Raw genomic sequence first — 12,844 nt, 5'->3', positions numbered from 1 at the left:
AAGTATAACTTGGAATGATACCAAATTATTGGAGAAATAAATATTTGGCCTAATGATGACATTGGATGAAAAGTCATGGGATCCCCAAAGTTTTTACTGTTCATCCTGAGGTGAACATGAGTGGAACATGAATTTCATTGCAAATTCATACAATAGTTGCTGAGATAACTAAAAAAAAAAACCCTCCAAAAGTCAACCTCATGGTGGTGCTATGGGAAAACCAGGGGATCACCAAAGTCATTTCGATTCATCATGACGGAACCATATGTCTGCACAGAATTTTTGCCAAGCTGTTTAGTAGATATTATTTCACTGCATGAGTTAAATGAAAGTTCACAGCAATTCATCCAATATTGAGACATTTCACTAGAAGACAATGTCAACCTCATGGTGGCACAAGGGGAAAACCAGGGGATCACCAAAGTCAGCGAGCTTCACCTTCTGCAGACCATGATGTCGGTGCAAAATTTCATAGCAATCCAGCTATTAGTTGCTGAGATATTTCAGTCTGGACCAAAGTGAGGGACCAACTGAAAACGACTTTGTGTGGTGTTTTTCAAAAACTTATTTTGAAATGTTTTGCGAAGTATAGCAGCCACTCTATAGACGTACATGATCCATGACTACATTTGTTAAGGCTGACTGTGTGACCTGCAGGAGTGCTGTGGCTGCTGTTCACTGGGGCTGCAGTTTCGCAGTGAGGGGCATCACTGCGAAGCCTACCAGGACCTGGGCTACCACTGCAGTCACGTCTTTCTGAACTGCTGCAAGGGGGAGGAGGAGATGGCCGGGAATCAAGACGGCTGGCACACTGTCAGAGAGAGGCCCGCCCTCGAACCCAGTCTGCCACCAAAAAAAGGTATTGTCAACAAATATTTGCACGCACAAATACACAATCTTGAAATGTGTGTTTCATGCCAAGGGAGGGAAAAATGTTGGGTGGGGGAAAGTAGTGCACTCTGGTGCACTGCCAGGGAAAAGTACTGATGTAAACCAAAGGCAATCATTTTTCTTTATACTATCTTGCTAAAAGGAAGCATTGTATTAAGATCCCTGAAAAACAGTGCACCTCATGGGTCTCACAGCAAGTATAATAGCCCAGTTCACCCCTCTACTGTAATTCTAAGGAATCTAATGCCTGTCTGAAAGCCTCGAGTTGCATTCACTTCTGTTTCAGTAAACCAGTCTGTTTTTAGAAGTACTCTTGTACCGATTCCATCAGGCTGCTATAAGGTGAAAAACTGGGATCATTTTAAATTCAAAGTGCGACAGTTTTGGAAGAGTGATCAGCCATGTAGTCATGGGTGTTCTGGTACCTTGCGTTAGGATTTTTTTCTACTTCTATGCTTACTTAGTCAAACCCTTCCCATCCCATCCCGCATGGGATTAAACACCGCTGTATATGAAACATCAGAAATACAGCGAGACATCGTTCAGTAACACAAGTACAAAGCAAAAAGAAAGGCATCAATCATAGCATTAGTTTTATTTGTATTTACTTGTATTAATGCACTTTCTGCATCTTATCATGCCGCATGTGTATTTTTTTTAAGAGCCCGTCAAGGGAACGGCATTGCAACCTTGTTTGGGATATGAATGATGTGGTATGTGGCAGTGGTTGTTGCTATATACTTATCTCTGTAAACATAAACATTACAATAAAAACAAATGAGAAAAGAAATCCTCCTTATTATTGTGGCCATTGTGTCTTCTCTGTAATTATTTTATGTAAAAGTTGTTTTCCTTAGGGAAACTGATACCAACTATTTTAGGCTTTTTATGCAGTTATTCATATCATTATACAGTTTTATTGCCTGTGAAAACATCAGCCACTCTCTGCATGTGCTGTAGTATCTGACAGGGCGTACCCTAAAGAGGCCTTCTCCATTGGCGAAGAGAGGGATGGGGAGAACGCAGTGGAGGGTCCTGTTGAGGTGGAGGACATGGATGAGTGCCTGATATATCAGGGCAACGTCTGTCACCACAGATGTGTCAACACGCCTGGCTCTTTCCGATGCGAGTGCTTCCCTGGATACGTGCTGCAACAGGACGCTGTCACTTGCACACAAGGTACAGTGAAGACCACCAATCTTATTTTGTTTCGCAGTGCTAGCAGATATTTCCAGAGATGCCAGTATGCAGGAAAGCAATTCTCGGTGCCATTTGTTCTTTGAAAAATGATTTACAGTCTGCATTCCTTTCAGGAAGACCCCATTTGTTGTAATTTGTCTACACATTCACAGTGTATTATTTTGCTGGTCTCTTTGAGTTCCTTCCTGTCTGCAAGGCCTGATACTGTCTAATAATAGTTATTCTAATCACACACTAACATCCCTTTCCTGGACTGACAGCAGAGTTCAACCAACCACATCTCTGTCGAAAACCTTTTCATCCCAAGAAAAAAAAACTCACTTTCACTCTGTTTGGAAGTCATACTCTCCACTAACCAAAAACTGTAGGCTGGCTCAGATGCACAGTTCAGATGTTTCTTCAGGTAATGCTGTATGACTTTTCTGCAGTGTACCAGACTTTAATCAACAGTGGCTTTCACCAACACAAGCCTGTCTCAACAGGATACTAATGTCAGAGCTCTCAGCAAATTACAGTGATGGGATGGGGCTCACTAATAAAACCCAATGTTTGTCTGCAGGCAATGTTTTTTCCTGTCTCACCTCTTCTGCTATCTCGACTTTCATCTGGAGCTACGAGGCTTATATCATTGGATGAAAATGCAGGAATTGCACAAGGTTTAAGTCTCTAAGACGGCAGTAGATGGAGAGGTGGGATTCTGGATTACACTGTAATTCATAGCTCCTGTGATGAGATTATTCATGTCTCTGCAGAGACGTTGGACGAGGAGAACAGACTGAGGGAGGATGACAGAGCAGCGGTGGAGCCCACCTCACCCCTTCCACCACCCTCCCAGCCCACTGTCCCAGTCAACCCCTGTGAAGGTTAGAAACATTGAGCTTAATGAGGGGAGAGAGAGCTGCAGGGCTGACAGCTCCCAATGAGCACTTTCATTCACCATTACAATTTACTCAGACGGGAGCATGTATCGTGATATAGTCGAATATGTTTAGAGGAGAAGCCAGCACAGGCTGCTACAGTTGGACATGTTGTTTCCAAGTCCCCCTCTCCAATAAACGTGATTGTGCTGCCAATGTCAAACACAAGCACTGAGATTGTATCGAAGGTTAGTTTGTTCCTCAGCATCAGCCACTCATTCTCACAGGTTCTCCATATCATAATCTGTGCATGGTCACATTTTGTTTCTCTTGTTTGGTTTCCATGACACCAGGGTGGAGGTCCACCACACTGTGGGCCAAAAGTAGGAAATACAATATGAACAGGTCAGGGACCAACCTGGAAAAAGGGACTGAGCAAACGGCAATACAGTAAATAGCGTTCTGTCGCCCACGCAGAACCACAAAGCTCTCCTCTGTCTCACCCTATATACTGTTATGTGGAATAGTAGTACAGAATATTTCATGTATCCTCACTATGCAGTGTTATTTTCAGGAAACAGTCCCTGTGAGCAACAGTGCACCCCAGTGGGGGAAAGGCCACAGTGCTCCTGCTCCCCTGGATTCTTACTCAGGGCTGATGGACGCTCCTGTGAAGGTAAGGAACCAAAACCTAGTTATAATGCAGAAAAAAAAAAATCTTAAATCACACCAGGGTAGCATGTGGAAATTTTGTGCAATGATATATGATGTGAAAAAAGGCTTGCAATTTGAGTCCTCATTTCAGTATTCTTTTTCAGCCAAGGAGTTTGGTTCCAGTTGAGGAGAGTTTCTTGGCATGACTGTCTGCTACTGCTTTGTCTCTTTCGCTCATCAGCGCCTCCAGATTTGCAGGGGAGATACAGCCCTAATCCCCTTCACTCTCAGCAGCACATTGTGGTGCAGACAAAAAGAACTTCATCTCGCTCCTAAACGGAGTTTTTACCAGAGGGATTATCCCAACTATCCATGCATGATCACAATATATCTCACCGACTGCATACAATATATAGCCTTTATTTTCACGCCACTCAGAATGGCGGTGGGCTGTGTGTTTTATCATGAAGCTGATCAGCTATTGCTCTATGCGTCTAAGCTATCTCCCTGGGGATACATCTTTAAGTTAAGCCATAACCACTGGTCTGTCTCCTTCTTGACAGTTGCAAACTGTGATAGTGACACAGAGAGCAGCTCAGTATGGTGACAAATTTCTCATTGTGTAGATGTTACACCCAGTGGCCTTGCCCCTAATCTCTCACCCAGAGGAGGGTCTGACATTTCTCTTTAATCTTCTTCTAACTGCTGACTGTTATACACACACTATGGCTCAGCTGACGGTATGTTCTGTACATCTCCTTGTCTGCTTTTTCTAAACCTATTCATCCGGCGTCCTCTACTGCGCACTTTTCCCTATTTATTCTCTTTCTTCCCACTGACTCGTTTGTCTTTTCTTCTTTTTTTAAACATCCAGACATAAATGAGTGTATGTCCGCGCACACCTGCCAGTTGAATGAACACTGCGTGAATACTGCGGGGAGTTATATCTGTCAGAGACTGATCCCCTGCCCCCCAGGATACCAGATCGACAACGACATTTGTGAAGGTACACCAAACCTTATCAGCATTAAGCAGGATCAAAGTATTCACTTCCACCCTCAGTGAATATGTTGTCAATACCAGCAGGAGAGCACTTGTATTACTGCATGTTCACAATATAAGGAAATCACATTGTTCAGGCAAACAAGCACTTTTACCACCTTTGAGACTAAGTATTGAAAATTAGATTTTTATTTTTTATTTTTCACATCCAGCGATTATGTAATGTCACATGTTAGCACACAGACAAGAGGGAGTAATAAGAAATATGACCCCAGAGAGCTATTTCCATGGTATTTGCTTGGTGTTAACTCTTAGTATAAAGAACTGCCTGACTTGTCTCTGTTGGTGGTGCCCAGCTTTCAGATGCAATAGTAAACCTCCCAATACGTCTCATTATTTCCACGCACCATAAATTGTTCCTGTGCAGAGGTCTCATTCATAAAGCAGCAGCGGTGTTCAGGAAGAAACACCCCTAAGAGGAGTTTTAGATGTGCTGTTTGCCACTGTAGATGGGTTTCTATGGGCTCAGCCAAGGAGCCTCAGCTAATCTGCAGCTCCTTGTGAGCTCAACGAATGTTCAATCAGGCAAAATGAGCATTTAACAAGAAAGTATGTTTAGCGGTAAGCCTCCAAACAGCTGCCACTTCAGGCCGTTGGCATAAGTGGTGAGAGAAAAAAACATCTTTATGCTGTGCTACCGATTCCCTGCTCATGGCTTACTAAGAGACTGCAATGATTTCTCCTTTTTGCCTCCTCACACAAATGAAACAGAGTCAATACACAGGGAAAAACTGAATTGTGTTTCTCATCCTTGTCTAAACAGAACGAGTCAGTTAAGACCAGGAATTTATTGTGCAATCTTACATCAATACTTCACTGTCTTCCTAACCTAGGGTGTTAGAGAATCTTTAAAAATCAAATCACTTCTTCTGTCACAATTCATTCAAACCAGAATGCACAGAAGTCACACATATACTTCCAAAATCAGCTGTTTGTACATTCAAAGTTACAGTACAAACAAGAATTGTTAGTAGTAAATAAAGCATGATTTTCCTTCCTGCAAAATGTAAATAATATTAGGTGAAAAAGAAGCTCAGGTATAGCCTATAGCTAATTCAGTAACTCATGGCAACATTACACTTCCTGTTTGCATCACCCAAAGCGTGATGGGAAACAAAAACAAATATCAATCAAAAAAAACAAAAACAAAAAACAGTAGGGACAGAATCAATATCAGTGTGCTTTTTTATGATTTATACAATCAGTGGAATCCATGGAACACATACATTATAATGGATTTAACTATTTAATTCACAGGCATATATATATTTTTTGGATAAAAAGGCGAAGCCATAAGCCTGTAAATAAGGGGAGTGAAATCAGGGAAAAAACCAGCCACAAGTTCAAGGGGTTAAATTCTCACATACAGTAAGTCAACTCTTTGCCTTCACTGGGAGGTCACTGCCAATCACCCGCACGTTTAGCCTGCTTCATGGCTTTTCTCTCTCTGTCTCCCTCAGTGTCAGGCTTACCCGGCTCTTGGCGACTCTGCCAGGCTTGTGTGAGGAGCAAGATGCTCAATCACTATCTGCTGCTTAGGGACCCACCTTATATCTGCAGGGCTCACTGCCAGAGCCAGTTTAGGCCTCTATACAACAATTACGGTGGTGAAATCCTGAAAACATAAGACACTCTTGCATTATGCACACACACACACACACACACACACACACACACACACACACACACACACACACACACACACACACACACACACACACATATGCACCGAGTTTTGTGTTCCTTGGAGTCTTTGATTTTCCTCCAACCTTGGATCATACTATGACTATAGATGTGGAAAGAGGATTGACAAGAGGTAGATGAAAAGGTGAAAAAGTGAGTACCTGTACAATCTGCCGTTTAACCACAGTGCCATCCAGTGGTGAAATGTGGCATTACATGTATGCATCTTGCCGCATGGGCTGAGTCCACTCATGCAGTAAGTTATTAGACTGACACTAATAATGTTTGATTTGTGCTTAATTGCAGTTAATCACCTCTTCGGTCCTCATCAGTTCATTTATTTTCCTTCTCTAACAGATATTGATGAGTGTGTGCAGAGGAGCCATAACTGTGGGCTTGGCTTTGAGTGTGTGAATACCGAGGGCTCGTTCAGGTGCAACCCCAAACCTCGCTGTCCTGTGGGATTTAACCAGGATGCACAGGGCAACTGTATAGGTAAAGGGAATTACTTTCTCACTGAGATGATTATACAGTACTGTTTGCAGTGTTTCTCAGTCTTAGGCAATGGACTGAGAACCAAATGTATTGATGTGTCCACTCAATGATTACATCTTGTTTTCTCACTGAAATTGCGCTGATAGAGGAAATAAACTCATTATGTGTTTGTTTGGAGGGAAAAAAATTATATACAAAAAGAAAACACAGGTCTTTAATTCAATTCAATTCAATTCAATTCAATTATTTATTGCTGTAAGGGCAACTGTATGCAGCAGCTCGCCACCTACATCAAAAGGTACACACACAACAGATAGGAAAGAAAGAAAACACTGCTAAATACAAAATTAAAAACATTCAAAGGCTATAAACTTAAGTAATACTATATGTGGAGTTGGTAATAAAAATATGAATATATAAAGAACAATCTAAAAGGTCTGGAACAAGGATACACAATCTAAAAAGATACAGTGGTGATGAAGACAGCTGTGTTTTGCATTACAGTCAGTATTATTGTTGTTTTTAGAGATTCCCTATCTCGTTCCCAAACACAGATGAGTGAACCAGGACAGGCACACGAAGAATAAAATTTCCCCACAGGTGAATCATAGTCTGTGTAGGCGCACGGTTGCACACCATGAAGGTGAATCAGCAGGGCTGCAGTGACAGAGGGGTTAAATGCCACACAGACAGGAGATCAGAGAGGTTGCTGTTAGGGGCTGCAGAGGGGTGGATAAAAGCCAATCCTCTGTCCTCCTCCAGTACAAACTGATGCTTTGGAATTAGCCCTCAGGGGCAGGAACTGGGGCATGTCGAGGCAGCCGACGCCACTGTACAAGAAATGCTCTGAGAAATGAGAAAATGGAGAAAATGTCAGACACACACTCACACAACAAGGTTTTCCAGGGGAATGCAACTGTGTGATGTGTGTTTGCTTTGATATGTGTGGCAAAAGAGCTGCCCTCTGGTCTCTCATGCCTCGCCTTTGTGCCATTGGGGCTTCCCTCTTCTCCTATCTTTCTTCACCTTTATCTCACTTTCTCTCTCTCTGTACCAGACATTGATGAGTGTGGTGCTTTGGCCCAGCCATGTAGCCCAGGCTTTAACTGCATCAACACAGCGGGATCCTACATGTGCCAGAGGAAGATAATATGCAGCCGTGGCTATCGTGCCAGTCCTGATGGCTCCCGATGTATTGGTGAGATTTGTAGTTACTACACTTGAAGAATGTGTAATCAGATTTGATATACAGCCCTGAGGACATTGTCAGCAGCAGATGTGACGCAGGCAAGAGAGCTTTGAGTTTATTTTGCTCATACACTTACATATAATACAACAAGAAATTTAAATACTCAAAGAATGGCATTATTTTTGTTGGTTTTTTCTTAAGGATAAATAATATAATATCATATAGTAAATTTAAAAAAAACTGAGAACTGATAACAACAATTTACATCCATGGCTGATGCTATTCGAGTTTGCAAACACCAAAAGTGGTGGCAGCTGAATGTTGTCCTTGTCATTTTATAGTTTTTTTCCCTCTCTTCACCCTTCATGTGTGTCCTGTAGATGTGGATGAGTGTCAGAGCAGTCTGCATCGATGTGGTGAGGGCCAGCTGTGCCACAATCTGCCCGGTTCCTATCGTTGCGAATGTCAGACAGGCTATCAGTATGACTCATTCGGGAGGATGTGTGTAGGTATGTTGGCCATCGTACACATCATCAGAGGAAGTACACTGGCTAAGTTTTAAAAGAGGGAAATTGGAGCTTGCATGTTTTTTCTTCTTCCCTACTCGGCTTTGCAGTTTCCTGCTCACTCTGTTCTCTCCTTCCCTTCCTTTGGCCCTTCATCATTTTTCTCTCTTACTGTACAGCTACCCTTCTTCATTGTCTGCCTGCTTTGCTGTTTATTACTTTGCGTTGGGAGAGCTTCTGCTGTTCTCAGCCTCTGCTGCCGGCTCCTGCAGGAGCCACTGCGCTACCGATCACGTCTCCTGCTGCAGAGAACTCTGTTCTGCCCCTGCCTACTGCTACTGCTGCTCCCTCTGTTTGTGATTCACTGTGTTGTGACTCTCATAATAATGGACTCTGCTCAAGTGTTTAGACTATCAGCAGGCAGCTGGTCCCCTCACATGACACTCTCATTGACATGCACACAAACATGCACAGGCATGCACACGTACACAGTCGTGTACAAGCTTGGCTACACATGTGCACTTGCACACGTGGGTGCAAACACACAAATGCAATACACACTTACAGAGGTATGATGACACTGCTTCTTCTTCTTCTTCTCAGATATAAACGAGTGTTGGCGCTACCCAAGCCGTTTGTGTGCTCATACCTGTGAGAACACCCCAGGCTCCTATGAATGCTCATGTACCTCTGGCTTCCGCTTATCCGGCGATGGCAAGAACTGTGAAGGTGTGTGTGTCTGTGTGTGTGTTAATGTCTACCTGCGTGTGTGTGTGTATCCATGTGAGCGTGTTGATGCATGTCGTATGTTTTTGTGAATTTGCGCGTGAAAATATGCCCCTGTGTGTATGTGTTTGTTGGTGAACCAGGTTTGTGTGTGTGTATGTGTGTGTGTGTTGTGTGTGCATGAACAGTGCAGATTCCTAGACTGAGCTGATATTAAAGCCACTGTACAGCACATTGTTGAAGAGGCATGGTTGGTAGAGGTATTACTGTATTGTACTGTATATCGGGCCTCGCCTTCAAGCACGAACCAGTAAAAACATAATTGGCTTAATGACAACATCTTGTTTATATGTAAGGTTAAAGCCATGGAAAATCCTTTGATCCAAGTGTATGGTGACAGTTATGAGCTCTAACCTCTAATTTCCAGATGTGAATGAGTGTTTGGCCAGCCCATGCAGCCAGGAGTGCGCCAACATCTATGGTTCTTACCAGTGCTACTGCAGACAGGGCTACTACCTCAGGGAGGATGGGCACACCTGTGAAGGTGGGGGACGCTCTACTACACATCACAAACGCCATGTTTATACGACGGTTATGGTTGGACACGTTTATGAATCAGTTTCACATAATTTTGCTTGCTCCTTGTCGCCCAGACATCAATGAGTGTTCCCAGAGCATTGGCAACCTCTGCACCTATAAGTGTGTGAACGTTCCTGGCAGTTACCAGTGTGCTTGTCCTGAATATGGCTACACCATGTCTCCAAATGGACGCTCTTGCAGAGGTGAATGGTTGTGCTCAGATAATTATAATTGGTCCTTTCACAGTGGCTCAGTAATTACACAGTCTGTAAAACTTTATTGGCCTAAAAATCTTGTTTCACTAATTAGAATTTTTTACTTAAGCATTTTTGTTCCCCACAGGGCCTAGTTTCTGTCTTACACGTTTCAGCAGCGAGGCTTTTGCTCAAAGGTCGGTTTTCCTTTGACTCGCATACGTTTCCTTCCAACGCTTGTGCATTATCTGTGTCTTTTAGATATCGATGAGTGTGCCACAGGGGCCCATAACTGCTCTCTAGCGGATACCTGCTATAACATCCAAGGAGGGTACCGCTGCCTTTCCCTCAGCTGTCCACCGAACTACCGCAAAGTGTCTGACACGTAAGTTAGGACGTCAGTTTAAAGCCCCACGCCAATGTTCAATATGATACCTCATTGAGTTTTCCAAGGGGTTGTCCTTCTGTTATGCTTTTGTGATTCATATGAGGTTGGATTATTCTATTGAGGACAATTTTCTTTCGAGATTTTGCTTTAAAAGCAAAAAAAAAAAAAAATTTAAAGTAGATCAGGAAAGCTTGTAAATCATTCACGCATTTTTTTTTTTTTTTGCAATAATCAGTTTAACTGTTGAGGAATCTGATAAATATAGCCTGTATTTGCTTTATCAGCGTTTCTGGAGATATTTTATTCTTAAATGTTTCAGATAATGTAGAGGCAACTGTCGTAATGGCATTCTATTATGTCTTTTTTTTTTTTTTTTTTTCTTTAAATCTATAAAATGTAGGCGCTGCGAGCGGATCAGCTGTCCCAACTATCTGGAGTGTCAAAACTCTCCTCTGAGAATCACCTACTACTACCTCAGCTTCCAGTCCAACATTGTCATCCCTGCTCAGATCTTCCGCATCGGACCCTCCCCTGCCTACTCCGGAGACAACGTTATTGTCAGCATCACACAGGGTAATGAGGAAAACTACTTCAGCACCAGGAAGCTGAACGCCTACACAGGTGCTGTGTACTTGCACCGGCAGGTTGAGGGTCCAAGGGATTTCCTAATTAATGTAGAGATGAAGCTTTGGAGACAGGGGACGTTTACCACTTTCCAGGCCAGGATCTATGTCTTCATAACAGCCAATTCACTCTAACAGCTGGAGCTGATCAGTGGCCACTATGGACCTTAATATAGCTCATGAGGACTTTTCATATCACTATTTAACAATGTCATAAGATATACCACTGTCTTTCATGATTGGTTTGAGTAGTTAATCTTACTTATGTCCAGTTGAAATGAATATTGCTGTAAGAGTAGTAGAATGAAACTGTCTGCTATGTGTCAGTTTCTGTTTTCACTGCAATTGCATGAAAACCTTGTAATTCCTTTTTTTTTTTTTTTTTTCATTTTGCACTTGAATTGCAAATAATCATGTCATTAATTTCCTTGGCTGAGAAACCTAATTCAAAACAAATTCCTTATTTTCAATAATCCATTGAAATTTGAATGTAACATAGTACATATGGAGATACAAAGATATTTTTGATACTACGAGAATGAAATTTGTTGCCATTGCATTGATTATCTCAACCAGATGTAAGTAAAACGTAAAAATGATAACAGACAACTTCTAGCTTCTGCTAGTTTTTTTTATGTATTTATCTCAGTTTTCTTCTCATACCATTCTGTTATCAGATGATGTGTAATTTGAACTATTGTGAAAGCAAGAGAAATTGTTTTGTAAGAGTTTCCATTATAGTGCCTAAACACCTTTGTGTTTTTTTTCTTTTACCCTGCGCTGCTGTTTTTGTTTTGTCTTTGAAGAATTTTAAAACCTAATTTAATATTACTCTATATGGTGTATTTTTATATCCCTGTAATCAGACACAATATAGATGGATGTATCATATTTTTTATGCTAGATTCATAAGCTGCAAAGTATTTTAGTAAAATATATTTTAAAAAAAAAAATACCACTGTGGTTTTGTGAGTATTTATTAAGAGGGATACTGTTTGTTGACGAGGAGTGTGTGATGTGTGCTTTTGTTTAATAATCATTCCTCAACAATTTTCTCTTGACAAACTTGTTTTTTTTGCTAATGCACTGTATATGGCGAACATTATTCCTCAGTGAAGTTGTTTAAGTATATAATCCAAATATCCATTCTTGTCAGGACACGTCACACAGTAAATATCCATGCCTATTTACATACCTCTTCACACCTTGCTCTTGAACTGAACATGAGCGTCATCCATCAGCACACGCCAGTTTGACACATATGCATTTTATAACGGCTAATAAAAGCAATGATCATATTGTGTTTGTTATCTAAAATGAAATTATTATAGTCTTATTATATTTATGTGTAAAGTCTTGTAGACTACACAGTTGAACAGCATTTACTGCACTTTGTAACATTGACAGAGTTACACTCCCACCTACAGGGTGAATGCAGCCCTGCACCCTAAACTTTTGGCTTTCCTCCAGGCGACAGTAGTGTCTTATACAACAGAGCACATAAAAAAAAATAAAAAAAATAAGGGAGGGTGCACTGAGTTCTTATCAATTGCACAGAACTTTGAACCGATTAACGTGTAAAAATTTGACAAATGAGTTAAGATGATTTTCTTTTTAATCAGCTCTACTTTAAGCTAAAACGTAACCTGCTGCCCCTGCTCAGAGTTCAGTGAACCTCCTGGACCTGCTGTAATCATCGGAAAGGGTGTGCGCGTCTCTGTGACAGCTGTATTAATGCGTGTTGCGCATCCAAACAGAGCTGCCTGCCAGTCTTCTGTTCTCTCAGATGAGTTATAC

The 12,844-nt window shown here is 41.7% G+C and overlaps 1 protein-coding gene across 5 annotated transcripts in view; it reads left to right on the top strand.

The window, feature by feature from the left end:
- Positions 1–12,300, top strand: part of LOC120803536 (fibulin-2-like) — a 31,596-nt gene extending 19,296 nt beyond the window's left edge. For 4 of the 5 annotated variants that reach the window (XM_040152058.1, XM_040152059.1, XM_040152056.1 and 1 more), the window contains exons 5-17: positions 658–859; positions 1,852–2,070; positions 2,844–2,954; positions 3,523–3,624; positions 4,477–4,608; positions 6,705–6,842; positions 7,900–8,040; positions 8,412–8,540; positions 9,141–9,266; positions 9,691–9,807; positions 9,917–10,045; positions 10,298–10,421; positions 10,825–12,300. In XM_040152058.1, coding sequence (XP_040007992.1) covers positions 658–859; positions 1,852–2,070; positions 2,844–2,954; positions 3,523–3,624; positions 4,477–4,608; positions 6,705–6,842; positions 7,900–8,040; positions 8,412–8,540; positions 9,141–9,266; positions 9,691–9,807; positions 9,917–10,045; positions 10,298–10,421; positions 10,825–11,182 — 2,028 coding nt within the window. In that variant the 3' untranslated portion in view covers positions 11,183–12,300. Of the gene's footprint in view, positions 1–657; positions 860–1,851; positions 2,071–2,843; positions 2,955–3,522; positions 3,625–4,476; positions 4,609–6,704; positions 6,843–7,899; positions 8,041–8,411; positions 8,541–9,140; positions 9,267–9,690; positions 9,808–9,916; positions 10,046–10,297; positions 10,426–10,824 lie in introns of those variants that run through there. The other variant, XM_040152060.1, reaches the window with a different exon arrangement.
- Positions 12,301–12,844: the final 544 nt, after the last annotated feature.

The sequence above is a fragment of the Xiphias gladius genome, chromosome 18 (genome assembly GCF_016859285.1).
Source record: "Xiphias gladius isolate SHS-SW01 ecotype Sanya breed wild chromosome 18, ASM1685928v1, whole genome shotgun sequence".
NCBI lineage: Eukaryota > Metazoa > Chordata > Actinopteri > Istiophoriformes > Xiphiidae > Xiphias > Xiphias gladius.
This window is presented reverse-complemented; position numbering and strand designations above follow the sequence as displayed.